Raw genomic sequence first — 19,540 nt, forward strand, 5'->3', positions numbered from 1 at the left:
TTTGGTTTTTTCGAGACAAGGTTTCTCTGTATAGCTCTGGCTGTCCTGGAACTCACTTTGTAGACCAGGCTGGCCTCGAACTCAGAAATCCGCCTGCCTTTGCCTCCTGAGTGCTGGGATTAAAGGCGTGTGCCACCACACCTGGCTCAAAGTTCATCTTTATTGTTTCCTCATTTCTGCTCAAATATCATTTCATCATAGAAGGTTTCTTAATCTCATAGGATCTTCAGTCCCGTATTGGTTCTTTACCTCTGTGAAACATTTCATCTGACCCACGTCTGTGGTTTTTTGTTGTTCCTTATCATCTGACCTCCCTCCTGGGAATACATTCCCCACCAAAACTGAAACCCAGTTTTGTCCTTTGTGTCTATACTTAGAATGGAATTGAGTGTCTGACACATGGTGAGCATGTCTGAAACAGTCATTTAACCGATGAGAACTGTGGGTGAAAGAGGCAATAGTGTTGGCGGTGAGTGGGGTACAATTGAGATTTAAACCACAATGTTAGGTTTTGATTTCTTGAGAAAAGGTAATAAAATGTTGAATTTGATGAATAGGAATGGTTGATATAGGCATTGAATAACTATTTTATGTACTTTACTAAAATATCTTAGGGGAAGTAGCAGTGAAGTTCCATCTGAGATTTTAAACACAAATAAGAAATGACTAAGTGAGGTGCATTAGGCATGTTGCTTATTACCTATGTTCTGATGGCTTAATATTTTGGGACATTTCATTCTTGGAGAATACCACTCCTAGGGGTAGCAAAATTTGTGATGGTAGAAAACCATTTAGCATGGTTTTCAAATAAAAACACACCATCCAGAGTCCTTACCTCCAAGTAACTCCTGTCTTTGGCATTTAAACTTGAAACTGCTATTTGCCACCTTAATAATCCTGTACTAGGTACAAGGCAACTGGGGTAGAGCCCTTTACCTTTAGCCTTGAATGCTCTGGAATTCTTAAAATTAGGAAGAAAAATTTCATTACATTTTGATATACATGTTCTTAATAAATATGTCTGTATAAGATATACATCTACTATGTTTGCATATATAACTTGTGTATGTTTGTATCAGGACCCATTTATAGATATGTACCTATAAATCTATTGCATTTTAAAATGTCTCTTATTTAAAATGCAAATATTTCTATTTATGTGTTTATTTATATAATAAACAACTAAACATGAATATTTATAAGTAAATAAATGTAAACATAATACATCAAACTTCTCATATATAATAATGCCAAATTATTTACATTAGAATTATTTTAATTAAGAGAATAGTATGTTTGGATTTTTCCTTCAAACAATGTTTGTGTTTGAGATATTCAGTGAAGAAGGATGCATTTGGAGACTGTTACAGTCTAATATTGAAAAGGATGGTTGCATTACATTAAAAGTTATGGAGTTGCTGGGCAGTGGTGGCACACGCATTTAATCATAGCATTCTGAAGGCAGAGGCAGGTGGATTTCTGGGTCTGAGGCCAGCCTGGTCAACAGAGTAAGTTCCAGGACAGCTAGGGCTACACAGAGAAACCCTGTCTCAGAAAAAAAAGTTATGGAGTTGAGAGATATTTCAGTAGTCGAAGCTGAAGACTAGGCAACTGGGTATGTGGACCTGAGAGAGAGTCAAGATTTGAAGAAGACTCCAAGATTTCTTTCATAAGCACCTGGTTGATGGTGATGCCAACACTGAGACAGACAGTGCTCTTTGGATGAACGCACTTGATTGAGATGATTAGACAGGTACAGATCTATGTATATTAATGCTGTCTAAAAATATCATTACATTTGTTCATATCTGTGGATGAAAAAATACAGTTGTATCATGTCTGAGATACAAGTTCATGATGAATCAACAGATAATCAACAGAGGACCTGAAGTCAGTGAAAGGAGTGACTGAACTGTGATACGTGGCTCACAGTGTACACTCATGTTTAACATGTGAGGAACACACTAGAGATATCTAAGGAAAGAGAGAAGATATCTAGGTAGATAGCAGGAAAATCATGACTATCTAAGAGCCAGAGGATGATATTTCAGCAACAATCCAACAGTGCTAATTGGTGCTCAGAGGTCCAAGAGTAGAAGTAAAATGTTTTCCCTGGATTTCATGATCTGGACGCTGTTGATGAAATTGGCAAGAACACCTCATAATTTGGAGTGTGGCCAGATGTTAAACAATAGTGGATTTGTGGCAAGTGAGAAATTAACGAAAGGAAAAGAAAGGCTTTTCCCTTCTATTCCTCCAATGTTGGCTTAAAACTCTGAGGGTTAACAGCTAGTATAAACACAAGGCGCCCAAAGGAATGCATATTGAGCAGGTAGAAATGTATCCTGTACTCTTCCCATAGTTTCTTCCCCATCCTCTAATTCCTCAATAAAACTCAATTTAATCACCATTTTGCCTCTTTTTTTTGTGACGTTAACAATGCTTGAGAATAAATTCATAATATCTTTGCATATTAATGAAATTTCACATTGTCATTTGAAGACTTGAGCAACGTGAGCACTGAAGACAATTCTGGAACGATTACTCAGTGTGACTGTTCTCATTGGAAAAGCCTGTTTTATCACACCACATGGATAACACATAGTAACCAAGGCATGAGTAGCAGATTCCCACAAAGTCTGCATCCAGCCACTCCTGTTATTAGTCCATGACAGACTTGTCATGGAGTTTGCTACATTATCTTCCTTTTATTATGACATTCTTGGAAGCCAAAAACTTACTTTTAGTGTTGGCACGTTGTACTGATCTTGGATGAATACATCCCAAGTATTGTGCAATTTCAGGAGACACAGTTTATACAGACTGCACTATGATATCTAGTGGATTTACACAGTAACATGGCCCCATACTGTGCCCTTCATTATCAGCTTTTCCCATACCCTGTCTTCTTTCTCCCACTAAGAATGAAGTGATATGGTTATTTATATCAATATCAGAATAAATACAGCATCTTACCTTGTCTTTTAAGCTGCTTCATTTTCCCATTATTTTCATAGTATTAGAACAATTACATGAACATGTCACTTAACAGCCACAGTGCAAACAGAAATCAAATATTCTAAATTGCATCTTTGTACATATAGTTTTTGGTAAGGTATCACTTACCTTAGTTTGACAACATGTGTCCTGATAAACTCACTTTTTAGATTTGATCCTCGAAATTCATCAGTAATCTGTAGAAAGAGAATGGGAAAATAATCCCACGGTAATTGCAGGCTCTTCTTTCCATTTTAATGTCTGTGACATGGCGGCTTATGTGATGAAAAGTAGAAATCTATCAGCTGAGGTCAGCTTCGTTTTGTCACAGATAGCATAGGACCTATATAGGCAGATGGTGTAAACTTCTGATGCAGTTTCTATTTTGTATGTATTAAGCACAGATGATCTGGAGAGGGCATGCCTTTAGTATTCATGATATATGATTTAGTAGCTATGAGTTAGGTAGTTGGGAATCACACTCAAGTCACTAGGGAAATTCTATCTTACAACTTCTGATATGTGTATGGTACACAGTGACTGTGTTTTAAATAAATGAAATCAAAATCAGGGTAAAGTTAATTAGAATGATTAGTGATGAAATATCTGAAGGGGTGGAAGAAGCAATATACTTCATCAGAGTTCCCCTGCAGTGCAGGGTCAGGTACACTGTGTTTTTAAAATAGAGAATAGATTGCTTTCACTTATAACATGAGGCTGTGCCCCTGTGTATGTCAACACAAGAATATAGAAATGAGGAATTAGGCACATGTTGAAAATTATATTATTCTAGGATTTGAAGCCAGTTTTTTCAGAACTATGTTTATTAGATGCTTGGGTTATAACTGATCAAGTTTTCAGACTATTCAAATGAATTCATTTTTATATTCATTTGGTTTTACAACCTGTTTTATTGATATTTTATCACATTGGGAAAAATCAAGTAAACAATGAAGAAGAAAGGATTTTGTGTTTTCCTCATGATTGACAGTTCTAACAATCTTTTCATATTAAAGAATACTCTAGAATCCTCACCAGTCATATTTATGATTTTAAAGAACTAATATGAATTATATGTCATTTAAGTAAATTCCAACAAATATAAGTGGTCATCATTATACATAACATTTTAGTAGGTCATTTAAAAGCACTACAAATAGAATTAAAGTATAATTCTCACATTTTTGCATTTTAAACAGAAACATTAGTTGACATTAGTTGACAGCTGCACTGCTTTCTGTTATCTGTGAGGTTAGTAATAGAGATGCTGTTTTCTTTACTGTCTATTATCATATTGTCCTACTTTCTTGAAATTCAAAGATTCAGAAAGCTCAACGTTCAAGGAAGAAAGGAAATGAGGTATGTGGGCACACATCTATCTTCTCTAACACTGGTCTGTATGTGCACTGCACATATGTGCATGCACGAATGTGTGTATGTGTGTGCATGCACGTATTGTTTCTCTTTTCTGAAGAGGAAACGTAGAGGAAATGTAGTTGGGCAAGAGGAGAGGTGAGGTTGAGGTTGGGAGGGGTAGAGGGAGGGAAATTGTTATCCAGATGTTTTGTATGAGAGAAGAATCTCATTTGTTTTCAATAAAAGGACAAAAAACACAATAAAAACATTAAAGAGACAAGTATTAACATACCATAGCCTCGATTCTTTCACTCAAGGTTCTGTATTCGTGTGTAGCTGGTGAGTTTAAAGCCTCAGTGTATTCAACGTTTAGGATTTGAAAGCTGCTATGATAAAAGTAAGCTTTCTTGTCTGGAGAGGAAAGGAAAACATGATTACTCTAATGTTACAACAGAGATTAATTTTTATTTTGTACAGTATCATGAGAAGTTATACAATTAAAATAGTATTCCTTAAAAGAAAGAAAAATCTATATGTAATATACATATAATGTAGTTATTTTCTTTTGGGTTTTCAAAAGATTGATAAAGCTAAGATTGTTAAGGTGAAAGAAATCAGACTCGTATATTGGTATCTCCAAAGTTATACAGAAATATTATAATTTTTATTAGCAGTATATCTAAATAATCTTGATTTATTCATTCAGTAGTCATTAATAGATATTTATAATAGATTATTGTTCATAAATTAGCAAGAAGAAATTTATTAATAAATTAAATAGTTTTGTATATTAAAAGTTCAAAGCACCACCCTCCCCCAAAAACAACCAAGCAAAACCTTAAAATGGTCATTGAAAAGATATATATGTATATATGACCATCTATTTAGAGAAGAATTCTAAATAATATTAACTCATGTTCAGAAACAGATATAGACAGAAGAGGAAGACTACATTTTTAACCTGAGAGCATATTTAACTATTTAACCTGAAAAGTACTTACCAAAAGCTAAAAAGTGAATTAGTAGACCTGCCATCATGGCCAGGAGGCCTACCGTTATTATGACAACGAAAGCTACTGCAAAGGGAGTGAAGAATCTTGATGGTGATAGCATTGGTCTTGGCCTGAAACAGGAATAAAACAAAGGAGCATCACTCAGTTCACTTGGCAATGAGTACTTTCCATGCCTCTGACTGTGTTTGAATCTCATAGCTTGTCTATGGATTTGATTACAGAAGCACATTCCTAGAAATTAACCTGAACCAACCCCCACCAGGATGTTCTTCCTATTTTTTCTTTCAGAGTTTTTCCATAGAACTTATGGCTTTTAAAATTTGTTTGGTAGAATTATAAGAACATAAGAAAATTACTTTATATTTTCCTACCAGTTTGTGTAATTTTGGGTTTTTGTCTGACCTTTTGAGAGAGGGTTTTACTATATACCTCTAGCTGGCCTGGAACTATCTGTGTAGACAAAACTGGCCTGACTCATGGGAATCCACCTGTTACTGCTTCCTCAATACTCGTATTAAGCATCTGCAGCACAATACCCATCCCATGATGGGATACTCTTAAGAGTGACCACAAAAGATTCTGCCATACCGCAAGGCCTTCCAAGACCCCAAATTTGGCTCTCTCACAGCAACCCATCTTAACTCGGGGCCATTACCAAGGATATGGTGAGGAGAGACCACCCTGAATGTATGAAAGAAGAGAAAGAAGCCAGGGGTGGTATTGAGGATTATAACAATAACTTCCCTCAAGATGTTATTTCACATTAATACAGATGATAGTATGGGTCTCGAAAGTACCAAGAGCTGCAGTGGTTTTAAACTTTCCTAATGTATGACATGTTTCTCATGTGTGGTGACCCAACCATTGTTTTCGTTGGTACTTCATACCTCCTATTTTGCTACTCTTATGAAAAGTAATTTAAACATCAGATATGCAAGATATCTGAAATGCAACCCATGTGTAAAGGTTCAGCCTATATAGGGGTTGGACCCCACAGGTTGGGAGAACCCCTGGATTAGAGCTTTTCCAATAAGAGATGATGCATGTGACATTTTTTTTTATGACTTCATTAAGTGCAGTGTAGGCCAAACAATTTGTATTAATAAACAATATTATATTACAGTGGGCATATCATTTAGAACAATCTAATTCACTGTTTTCTTTCCACCAGGACAGACACTGCAGTGGCCATTCCCATGGGAAGGTTACCAGGGCAACTCCTTGTTTGGGTCATCATGTTATCATTTACCTGAAGAAATGAGCATAGCAGTGCCTATCTCACAAGGCTATTGGAAGGTGAAATGGGGTTATGTAAATGAGGTTAAGGTGATAAAAGTGTTTCTAGTTAAGCAGGCTGATCTGTTAATTCTTTTAGAATAGATATCTTTCATGCTGGTGTTTCTGACAACACTCTAGAAGGTCAGGCATACTTAGGGGTTTTGTAAATATTTATGGTATTTATAAATATCTTTTGCACATGCAAACTCCTGGCTATGTTCCATATTTTGAAACCTAACAGAACTAGGAATCAGGTACATTTAGAAAGATTTTAATCTGACTTTCATCATTTTCTATTTGCTTTTGGACATTCTGAGGGGGGAAAGGACTAAGGTGATCATTGGTTCCTTAACTTTAATGACAGGGTTGCTTGAATTATGTCCAGCTCACAGACTCATAAGTGGAGCCCTTCCACCTGTTGCAATAGATTCTTTATACATTACGGGCTGTGGATGGGATCAGTGACAATTTAGATGAAAGTTGGAGGTGAATGCAGATTTGCTAACTTGCATTTTTATTGGCTAGGTACACTATACATTAAAAATATGGCTCTGATCAGACCTATCTTTTAATAAAAATGCATTGAAATATGTGTACTAGGAAGGGCATTACCCAAGAATAAATTTTTAAAAAAGATAAAAGACATAACCTTACCTTTCTAATCTCTTGTACTTTATCTGTTTGTTTTTGTTTTTTTTCTTTTTCTTTTTTCTTTTTTGTTTTTACTGTACTGGTAAAAACTGGCTCTCGTGCAAACTTTATATACCTCAATACAGGGGAATACCACGGCCAAGAAGTGGGAGTGGGTGGGTAAGGAAGTGTGTGTGGGGGGAGGATATGGGGGACTTTTGGGATAGCATTGGAAAAGTAAATGAAGAAAATACCTAATTAAAAAAACAATGAAAAAAACTGGCTCTCTTAGTCTAACTATGAAAGAAAACTGGAATTTTGATATTCCCTATCTCTTTGAGTATCAGTGGATTCACTTGTCACCTCCAGGATTGTTGTGCCAGGTATATCCGGCCACAGGCCACAGTATCTAAGCTTTGTGAGCTCAGGAAATATTAGTTCCTACTGGTAGGAAGATATAGAGGTGGGAACCAGGGTAAAACCCAGTTTCCAGTGCACCAGTCTTCTGCAGAATAACTATGGACAGACTGTATTTCTATAACAAAATCTAGTGTGGAATAAGAGGAAATCAAAAACAGGGAGCAAGTTAAAGGCCAACAAAGCCTGAATGTTATAAACCAAAGGTTAGGTATAGCCGAGAACCATTAGGGACCATTTATTGAGATATATATATATATATCAATAATCAATAGTGTTTGGTTTATGCTATACCTCTGGGCTATCTAATCTAGTCTCTGGTTCATGGTTACATGAGCAGTATTTGATGTGGGTCCCTTATCATGGAGTGGACCTTAGATAAAATCATTTTTTGGCTTCTCCCACACTTTTTGTTCCACTATTGCCTTAGCATATTTTGCATGAAGGACAGACTGTAGGTCAAATCTTTTGTGGCTACGTTGGTACCCATACCAACATGTGTGTGTGTGTGTGTGTGTGTGTGTGTGTGTGTAAAGCAGCTGTCCATTTAGTATTTTGATGGGATTTCTGAATGTGAGAACAAGTGGGTCTCTTTCCCTTGTCCCTGCTCTTGTGCTCTTTTCATCCCATTGCATTGCTGTGTCCAACTTTCACATGATGGTTTTTGTTTCGTCTTATTTTTATTTTTTTGATTTTGTTGTCATGTTTGGTTGTTCTTTTCTAATGAGAGTTAGAAAGGGAGTGGATCCTGAGGAGAGGGGAGGTGAGGAGGTTCTGAGAGTGAAGTAGAGGTAGAGAAAACTATAAACAGGATATATTGTATGAGAAGAAAATAGAAGCTGGAAATGACCCAGATGTCCCATATCAGAAGAATGGATACAGAAAAGGTACACACAATGGAATACTACTCAGCTACTAAGAACGAGGACATCATGAATTTTTCAGGTAAATGGATAGAACTAGAAAATATCATCCTGAGTGAGGCAACTCAGACCCAAACATACTTGCATGGTATATACTCACTAATAAGTGGATATTAGCCAAAAAAAGCACAGACTATCTAGGATAAAATTCACAGAACTCAAAAAGGTTAACAAACTGAAGATCCCAAGTGAGGATGTCTCAATCCCACTTGGGAGGGAGAAGAAAGCAATCACAGGAGATGAAAGGGAGGGAGGGACCTGGGTGGGAAAGGGGACAGGGAGAGGAAGGGGGGACATGATCAGGTATTGGGTGGAGGGAACAGGACTCAAGTCCTGAGGGCCAGCAGAAAGAATGGAAACAGGCATCTTCGGGAGGTAGGAGATGGGGGAGCCCTCTAGGTACCAGAGACCAGGGAGGTGAGAGACTCTCAGGACTCAAAAGGACTTTAGATGAAATGCCCTACAGTGGGGAGAGGGAACTTGTAGAGCCCATCTCCAGTAGAAAGACAGGGCATCAAGTGAGGGATGGGGTTGCCATCCTACAGTCAAAACTCTGACCCATAATTATTCCTGTCTGAAAGAACTGCAGGGATGGAAATGTAGAAGAACCTGAGGAAAAGAAGGTCCAGTGACAAGCCCAAAGTGGGATCCAGCTCAAGGGTAGGCTCCGAGGCCTGACACTATTACTGAGGCTATGGAGTGCTCACAAAAAGGGGCCTATCAATGACTGCCCTCTGAAAGACCCAACAAGCAGCTGAAAGAGTCAGATGCAGATATTTGTACCCAACCAATGGACAGAAGCTGCTGATTTCTGTGGTTGAATTAGATAAAAGCTGGAAGAAGCTGAGGAGGAGGGTGACCCAGTAGGAAGGAGGACCAGCAGTCTCAATTAACCTGGATCCCCGAGATCTTTCAGATCTCTGCACTGGTCCACCAACCAGGCAGCATACACCAGCTGATATGGGGCCCCCAACACATGCACAGCAGAGGACTGCTGGGTTTGGATTCAGTCAGAGAAGATGCACCTAACCCTCACCAGTCTGGAGGGCCCAATGAGTGGGGAGGTCTGGTGGTGTGTGGGGGTGGGGACATCCTTTTGTAAATGCGGGGAGGAGGTATGGGATGTGGAACAGGCACAGGGTAGACCTGGAGGGGGATAAAATCTGGACTGTAAAAAAAGATTTAATAAAAAAAAATTTAAAAGAAAGAAGAAAAAAGAATAAAGTAAAATTACAAAAAAGGAAAATAAAATAAAACAAAAAAACAAGTCGGAATCAGCACATGCTTTGGTTTGGATGAGTCTTGTCTCCCATGAGAATGACTTTGAGCCAACTTTGCCTTTAGTTTCCTGAAAACATCTTAAAACTGTGAGACTGGGAAGCACCATGAGACATATGACTCAAGAAACAAAGGGTGTGGAGCCTAAATTACCTTAATCTCTCAAGCGATGGTTACATAAGAATTGATTGTTCCACCCAGTAGAAAGAGCTAGGAAGTCTCTGCCCTGTAACTCACAGGTAAATCTCTGCACGCTGCTGATTACAAAGTTCATGGTAATTCTAGTTGAATTGTAAGCCTTGTAAATATATAGAAAGTTTTGCAATGTTTGCAAACATTTGTTTGAATTTTTACATGTGATGTAGTTGATGTAAGAAAAATAGTTTACTATTTTCAGATTCAGATTCTTGACCAGCAAGACTTTCAGTACTTTCATTAAAACAAAAACAAGTTATTTGTTGTAAATATGGTTACCTAGCTCTTTCTTCACTCTCCAGCAGCCTTTTTTTTTTTTTTTTTTTACAGCCTTATTGTGAAAGCCTCCATCAGACACAACACATGTGGGCTGCTGACTCTCAGCAATGGTCTCGTGAACTCTCTAACAGAGTCCATTCTGATTAAAGGGAAAGTGAAGCTCGAAAGTAAATCCGTTTTGGTCAGGAATGACAGAACTGGAAATGGGAAGCAGGGCGATTTCAGTGAAAGAACACACACTTCTTCAGGTGTATGTCCTAAATTACCACACACTTCAGAGGGCAGAAGAGCACTGGGTTCCCTGTCTCTCTTGATCTTGCTTTGGGAAAAATGAGATTAATCAAATCTATTGATTGTCTTCTCAAATGTCTAAAATCTTGTCTTATATGTAGTATGTATGCATGCTATTACACAGGAAGTATGTGATACAGGAATTGATTTAATTTGAATTTGAAAATATCTTAGTATATTTAGATGGGAATATTAACTTCTGACATTGGTACATAGACATGCCTGATATTTAGCTATAGATAAATAAAAATTTGATAATAAATTCATATTATCTACAGTAGCTGAAGACCTTAGTGGCAGGGTACTTATTAGCTCAGATATACATAATGTTGTGAATACTGAACTTTTTGAGAATTTTCTGTCCATTTTAAAAGTCAGTTATGATGTTAACAATGGTTTGAGTCACAGTTCTTTTCTGACATGTAGTCTTTGCACATGATCCCATTCATGTTATAGTTTTAGCAAGCAACCAGTAGAACATTCATTAGATATCTCCTTGGCCTATAGCTCTCTGAGTATTCTGAACCATTGCTTACAGGTGTTCACTGAATAGCTTATAGATGCTCTACAAACACCTAAACCAACAGCTTATAGTCCCTGTCCCCAGCACATACAATTTCTCATGTTGATGAACATTACATACATTAGGCACTGAGGAGTTAGCTTCACTTCTTCCCTCAAGGATATGTCTCAATTACAAGACAAATACAAGAGATAACCAGTCAACTACTCTTCTACTACATAAGTTGTTTGTTTATTTTTTGTATATCTCTATCTTAATTCTGATTTGACAATTGCTTCATTAATGATACTTCAAATACCTTTTAGCTGGTCTTCTTGATTTTATAACTAATCAGCTTAATTCAACTTGAATAACTCAATTCAAATGATTTGGTGAAAGTTTGTAATGTTCTAGTGATTGTGTTAACTGCTAGGGGCCCAGTAAATAAAACCAAATGAATGCTATTGTTTTCTTAAAATTCTTATAGTGAAATCTTAACCTCCAAGCTGATATGGCATCATGTGACAATTGATGGTGGTGGGTAGGTTATGAGGAGAGTAAACTCATTGATGTCCTGATACAGGAGACTACATGGATTTCTCATGTGTATATTAAGGCTATGGTGAAAAAGTGGGTATTCTTAACTAAGAAAGCAGGCCAACAGACACAAATACTTCAATCTGTGCAGACCTCCCAGCCTCCAGACTGTGAGAAATAAAATTCTGTCATTTCTAAGTTTCCTATTATATGTCTCACTTTTAAATCGGCCTTCGTGGAAGATGATCCAGCCTTGGTGATGGGGCCAAGAGTGGCAGATATGATGAAGATAAATAGGTAAAAACAAAGGATAAAGTAAAGAAGTGGGAAATGGATCTGTATGAGGCACTGAAAAGTTAGAGAAGCCAGAAAAGGCCTAACAAAAGCGGCATTTGAATAAACATGAAAAAAGTTGTAAAGTAGACATAAAGGCAAGAGAATAATGATCTAGGCAGAGAGAATGGGAGGCCATGAACCAGAGTACCCCTTGGTGTATTTGAGAAACAGCCTGGAGGGAGGATTAGTGAGACTAATGACCATGTGGGTTGGGAGGCTGAAGGAAGGGGGAAGACAGTGTAAGGAAACAGATTCAATGACACTGGCAGGGAAAGTCATGGCAGAGACAGTAATTTGGAGCAGGGCATGTAAAGGTCCTCATTTGAGTGAGGCAAGTATTTGAGGTTTGGAGCACAGGAAGAGCATCAGATTCTTTGTTTTAGTAGGCTCTTCTTGTTGCTGTTATAGGAGTGGTAGGTCTGAGATGGAGTGGGAGAGAATGTAGGAGGTTATCCAGCATTCAAGGTAAAAGACAATGGTGTCTTAGATAAGATGGTGAGTAGCCAGGGACTGATCAGTCTGGGCATCTCTTAAATTTTGAGTGTAGAGAATTTGGGGATGACTTCTTTTGAAAGGTCAAGTTTAAGTTGCATATAGAATTTTTATTAATTTCCAATCAACTCCTGAAAATACTTCTTTTTTTCCCCAATTTTTTATTAGGTATTTTCCTCATTTACATTTCAAATGCTATCCTGAAAGTCCTCTATACCCTCCCCCCACCCTGCTCCCCTACCCACCTATTCTCTCTTCTTGGCCCTGGTGTTCCCCTGTACTGGGCATATAAAGTTTGCAAGACCAAGGGGCCTCTCTTCCCAATGATGGCCAACTAGGCCATCTTCTGCTACATATGTAGCTAGAGACACGAGCTCTGGGGATACTGGTTAGTTCATATTGTTGTTCCACCTATAGGGTTGCAGACCCCTTTAGCTCCTTAGGTACTTTATCTAGCTCCTCCATTGGGGGCCCCGTGTTCCACCCAATAGATGACTGTGAGCATCCCCTTGTATTTGCCAGGCACTGGCATAGTCTCACAAGAGACAGCTATATCAGAGTGTTTTCAGCAAAATCTTGCTGGTACATGCACAGAAAATACTTCTAGGGATTTTTTTTTTAAAACAGAAAAATCTCTCTTTTCCTTCCCTTGTATGGAATCTACTTTTCTTTTGCATTTGAACTTTTCCTGTGACATTTATGATACATGGTGATCACCCTGGCCATTTCATCTTCTGTGCTGTCCCGACTTGCCCGAGTCGCTTTAGCCAGGCTCAGTATCTGTGCATGACCTTGAAAAATGTTTGTGGTTTAGTTGCTTGGCTAAGTTATCTTATCCTTAAGATATTTCATGCATCACTCTTCCTCAGTGGGTAGTTTCTTCTCCCCCACTGCTCCTTGATCTCATAAGGCTTGCTACATGTTTTGTTTTTGTTTTCCCCCTACTCTCTTTTACAAGTTCATATGTTAAACAAGGGGATTGCTACACATTTCCACTTACAGGTTACTCTCTTGGGAAAGGCATCACTGAATCTTCTTACTTACTCTTTGTCTTTTTACCAGTAGAAGACTATGGAATTTACACTGGCATTATTAATGGAAAAAAATCAACAAATGACTCTACAAAGAAAATTTTCAATGTAATTTTACAATAGTTTGTAGTAGTTTGGAGGCACTTTTAAAAATTAAAGTGCACATTGTGCATCCTAGTTTTGAATGTCGATGTATACAAATATAAATCAGAGCACAATCTCTACCAGCTAGTAAATGCTTGCCATGTGCATGTGCTGTCCCAGGCTTTCCTACCTCATCTCACTTAATCCTCATAAAAATATGTGCTGTATGGACGAGGAAACAGCAGCTGAGGGATTAAGTTACTGAGCCAGTAAGTGACAGAGCTGTCATCTGAATCCAGGTTTGGCAAGTTCAGTCTGCCAAGATCTACATCAGATGGGAGGAGAATGTCTGCTAATTATATGTTTGGTTAACACTCATCAAACTTGCTACCTCTATTGTTGACATTAAAAAAAATAGGAAATCCAAACATAATACACAGGTCTTCTCTTATAGAATATGCAGATGATGTATGTTTCTATTACATGTTGGAGTTTTGAAGAAGTATGTTCAAATGAAGTCATTTTAGTTCAGTCTTTACTCCAGGCAGATTGTTGCCACAAGGCAGGCAGTGGGAACTATTTATTTATTTATTTTATGTTAAGGAATGCTTTGTTTGATCAAAGTCTCATTTGGAAGCCCCATACTTTAAAACAGATCAAAATGGAAAATCATTCTTTTTATCATTTGTGAAAATTGGGGTCTCCCATTTGCTGCTTGAATTGTTGAACTCTTTCATTTGTTTTTTTTGTTCATTTTGTTTTGCTTTGTTTCCCTTGATAAACTTAAGTACACATAGAATACCTCATAAAAAGAAAGAAGACAGCATTCCTTGGCATTGTGTAACCTGATGGCAGCCAGCCCCAGAGTCATGGCTTGTTGAATGTCTTTGCTTCATAGAGAGTTCTCAGTTCATATGGAAGAGAAGACTTCTATACTTGAATGAAAAATCTGTATCACTCTGCTAAAAATTTCTTATTTTCTTTTAATGGTTTGGATTCTCATTTCTTCTGATCTTGCCTTGCATTTACATACATTTCTTTTTCTTAGTGATGTCAACCACTCTATACAACTTAAAAATATAAAGAAGTGGGAGAGCCTACATGTTTTCACGAGAACCAGAAAAATACAACTCTTTTTAAAGGGGTGCCCTTTAGGTTTTACGTGGCTCCTCTCAGAGGCAGCTTAGCAGAGAGTGCTGGCTTTACCTTAGATCCAAGTCTTCTGCTGGAAAGCTACACAACTTGTACACTGTTCTGCACAGCTATAGATAGCAAAGCAGAAACAAAGCGTCCTTCAGACTGCTGCTTGGAGGATTAACATTCTCATACAGATGCAATGCAAGCAGAAGACTATCATGTAATGTGTTTGTGTGCATGCCCGTGTGTGTGTGTGTGTGTGTGTGTGTGTGTGTGTGTGTGAAGAAATGTGGGAGAGTGTTAAGACAGGGGAGCAGAGCAAATGATAGTTCATGAATACCTGTTGCCAGCAAGCCTTTCCGTGCAAGTTCTGTTGCTTCCTGGGCTGGTTATTTTGGCTTTGTGGAGTTCAGTTTGTGATCACAATAGACAAGTTGCTTTATTTCTGGGAGGGAAAATGGATGTCTTTCATTTGATGTACATGCTATATTTTCTAGGTGGTTCTGTTTTTTAAATTAATTATTTTCATATTCTGGAAGTCCTTTGACATGCTTCTTCATACTATAATGTCTCTATTATTTTCATTATATAATTGAAATGTGTTCCAAGATGCTTCACAACATTAAGAAAATATTTTCACTACATCCTATTTTAAAAAGTGTGTGTGTGTATAACTGATGTATATATGTAGGTGCACAGACCCATGAGCATACACATGGATAGGAGTTCTTCAGGTCTTTCCCTCTATCGATTGAGTCTATCATTGAACTTGAAGCTCACCATTTTTACTAGGCTTGCTAGTAAATTCCTGGGATCCACTTATCTCTGCTCTCTCCAGCATTGAGGCTACAGGCCCTTGTATTTATGCTTGACTTTAATTGGGTATTAGCAGTTTGAACCCAGGTTCTCTTGTTTTTACAGCAAGCCCTTTCCCACAGAGCTTTCTCCTTAGCTCTGAATTCTTTCAAAGGATATACCTTAGTCTTGTAGAATAATTATTAAATACGACAATATTATAGACTGTGTTCATCACAGAGAGTCTAGGCTGAAAAGTTCTTGGGACAGGAAGTATCTTTTATGCCTTATTGTCTTAGAGGTAGGGCTTAAGCTTTGAAAAATAGTATGAATAGCCAAATTCAGCTACAATAAAAATACAGACTCTAGTATATACATTTCTAGATGAAAGCGGTCAGTAATATGTACAAACACTTCTCAGTTCTAGTAGTATGTATGTAAAAAACTTAGGCAGTCATGAATTAACATTTAAAAACACAATAACATGATCTTATTTTATACACAGGACTAGAGATTTAGTGATGTATGATCCAGAGTAAGTGAAACTTTACTATGTCTTACAAATAGAAATGAAGAAGCTATGAATTTTGGTCTCAACTTTTTACTAGCAAATGCTAACTCTCAATATAATAACTTATAGCAATGAATGAAAATAAACTAAATGTTCATGCTCAGTGCTCAGGTATGTGGTTATTTAAACAGTGGATTGAAGAACCACACCTACTTTATGAAGCCATCAGTCAGTAAAGGATTAATTAGCTCATGCACTTAGGGCAAGGTATAATGAGCTTGCAATCAAAGGTTTAATTTTTGGATAGATTTTTTTCCCTATTAGTTCTTAGCTATAGGCTGGACAGTTATTCTTATTTGCTTTTTCAAATAGGTGTCACTTTTGTAGTAACTCCTTTTCTCTACTACAAAAAGAGAGGGAAAGAAAAAGAAAAGGAAAGGAATGTGGAACTGAATGAGATGGGCTGGGAACAAAGCTACATCACCTATGGTCCACACTGATCTCTCCACTGATGATGTCATGCTGGACACATATTTTCTTGCTTTATTTTGCATATTTTAATACATTCTCGGTTTTTTAAAATGAAATTGCTGATGCAATTCTGTTTATCAGACATGTAGGAAAACTCTAGGTATTTGCTTGAAAATCTTTTTCCTTCTTAATTCTTAGTTCCCTAGACAGTCACTATCCAGAATGATGGCACAACCCTATCCACTGGAAATGGTGGAAGTCACAAAGCCATCACAGCTGCATTGGAATTTCGGCAAAGCTGAGCTGAATGCCACTGTCACTGTTATTCTGTGTCTCACTTTTAGATTTTGGTCTCTGTGTGTTGCATTCTTGGGGGCTTTCTGAATTATGATTCATTTTATGTGTATTCCTGAGAAAATTATGTATGAGTCTTTTTAGGAAAGTCATAAATTAATATTCCTTCTGCATTCAGGGAAATAATTTTATCTAACCCTATTTGGAAGACTTTTTTTATATCTTGAAGACTGTGATGAGACTAGAAATTACTAGATGAGCCATGACTCCAAAAATCTTCTCGAGGTATCCTCTACCCCTAAGCAAACAGTATAATTGGTACCTGACAGAGATAATTGACAAACTCTGACTGGTCAGGAGAATTTGTAACAGATTCAAGACTTATTTTTACAATATGCTTAGAGATTTCTGAAAATGTAGTTTAAAGATAGGGGATTGTACAGGGTATACTTCTGGAGGACTAGAACTCAGTAAATAAGATAGATTGACTGAAATAAGCTTTTCCTACTTTGTAATGTAGATGCTGAAAGGCTAGTAAAAGGAGTTAGGTATTAGTGTTTGCTGTTCTTAAGACTAGTTCAGATATTTACTGCTTGTCTGGAGTGCTTTAAAACCTTAAATACTGACAGTCTAAAAGCAGGCTGTCATACAATAAATGTGTTTGCTATGGTGGAGACATTCTTTAGACTCTTTGAATTGATGTTAGAGGGCTAAAATTAAAAATAAAATCTGTTTTTTTTTGTTTTGTTTTGTTTTGTTTTGTTTTTTGTTTTGGTTTTTCAAGACAGGGTTTCTCTGTGTAGCCCTAGCTGTCTTGGAACTCACTCTGTAGACCAGGCTGGCCTCGAACTCAGAAATCCACCTGCCTCTGCCTCCTGAGTGCTAGGATTAAAGGCGTGTACCAACACGACCGGCTTTTTTTGTATTTTTTTTTTTTATCCTGCCCCAAACTGAATAAATAGCATCGGTGTCCCCACACAGGCTGGGGACATAGGCAATTGAGCTTCATGCCTCATGAGGGCCTGTCTCAGGTGCGGGCTTCCAGAGACATTACAGACTGCTCCACCTTTGCTCTCCTCCCTGCCATACTCCTCTCCCAACCTGGCCCCAGAACAGGTGGTTAGCACAAGCCCGGAGTGGGACAGCTGCTGCTCGGTGCACACCAGGCTCACAAGGCCATCATCCAGCCTGCCATCCAGCCAGGCTGACCACTAAAAAGAACGTTATTTCACGCCACTTTATGGACAAAAAAAGAGGGGCAGGGAGTGAGGCCATAAGTGGCCAGGCCTCTTGGAGCTTCAGAGGTAACCAGAGTCCGAGGAACAGGCGTTTTTTTGTATTTTATTATTGTAGCTGAACTTATGTTTCAAAATATATTTGTTTTTCTAAGAAGGCTATCTTTGATGGTACTATAGAGCTGCACAAATGGTAGGTCCTGTGTCCATAAGTAAGACTGTGAAGCCTATTCTGCATGCATATGGACACTGTCAACAGGAACACTTCTGGAACTTTATGATGTTGGTATTTCATGTACATTAAGTAGAAGTCATATTTTTGCATGCGTATATGAGTGTGATATGTGTACATGTGTGTTTGAGTGAGAATGAGTTGGGGTATGTCCATGTGCATATGCTTGGGAAGTCAAGCGACTTTGTGTGAGTTTCTCCATCATTGTATATCTGACATACAGAGTCAGGGTCTTTCAAGGAACCTGATGCTTTGAAATCCCTGCTAGTCTGGCTAGTCAGCTTGTCTTGAGTATCCTCTGTCTCTGACTCCTATGGAGAAATTACAGTCAGTTCCTGTGCCAGGCAGGCTTTTACTTGGGCACTGGGAATCAGATGTCTGAAGGTGACAGTTGTTTGGCAAATATTAAGCACTGTGCCACCTCACAGCTCCTGTTATTATAAGTTCTTAAGGGGATGAGAGCAATGACCTCATTGTCTCTATTATTAAAGAACTTGTTCTCCTGTTCTGAAAGTGCTGAATCAGGCTGTCTAGTAGTGTAACTGATTAGTTAGCTGGGTCGAGCAAAGCATATGCTCTAGAGGGCGCTACTGTACAATGTTAGAATTCTGTTCCTGAATTCTAAACCATTTAGGCATTGAAAAACACATAAAGCTCACTGAGTTTAAAAGCAAGAAATAACGATGTGGTTGAAGATTTGTTCCTTGCCTCTTTCCAAAGTAAGCCCAAATAATATATATATATATATATATATATATATATATATATATAATAAAAATATGATAAACAATATACAAAAGTAAATAATATATATTTTTCTATCTGGATTTAGTGGTAAGTTTGTTATTTGCTTCTTTTTATTTTCAAAGAAAGTTCTTTCAACTTTATTTTCCAGGTATTTGAAAATTATGATATTCATGATTGTATTGCTATTTAGTTATCAAAATGCCACTTTTAAAATGAATATTGGTGTTGAGTATAACCCTTTGTAGTAGGATCTGATGATGCTTTTGATTTCTTCATGTTCTGTATGTCTCCATTTTCACACGGGAAAAATTCCTGAACAGAACAGCAATAGCTTGTGCTGTAAGATCGAGAATTGACAAATGGGACCTTATAAAATTGCAAAGCGAAGAGAGAATCTCAGGTGCAGAAGATTCCATAGAGAACATCGGCACAACAATCAAGGAAAATGTAAAATGCAAAAAGATCCTAACTCAAAACAT

At 37.6% G+C, this 19,540-nt stretch overlaps 1 protein-coding gene across 1 annotated transcript in view; it reads right to left on the bottom strand.

Annotated features, from left to right (window-relative positions):
- The window catches only part of LOC110295227 (transmembrane protease serine 11D), a 64,349-nt gene that overhangs the window by 31,601 nt on the left and 13,208 nt on the right, over positions 1 to 19,540 (bottom strand). Inside the window, exons 2-4 of the mRNA XM_021163708.1 lie at positions 5,355 to 5,476; positions 4,646 to 4,764; positions 3,127 to 3,194 (exon numbers count right to left, since the gene is read on the bottom strand). Of these exons, the coding sequence (XP_021019367.1) occupies positions 3,127 to 3,194; positions 4,646 to 4,764; positions 5,355 to 5,476 (309 nt within the window). The remainder of the gene's footprint in view (positions 1 to 3,126; positions 3,195 to 4,645; positions 4,765 to 5,354; positions 5,477 to 19,540) is intronic.

Source organism: Mus caroli, chromosome 5 (assembly GCF_900094665.2).
Source record: "Mus caroli chromosome 5, CAROLI_EIJ_v1.1, whole genome shotgun sequence".
In the NCBI taxonomy this organism is placed as follows: domain Eukaryota; kingdom Metazoa; phylum Chordata; class Mammalia; order Rodentia; family Muridae; genus Mus; species Mus caroli.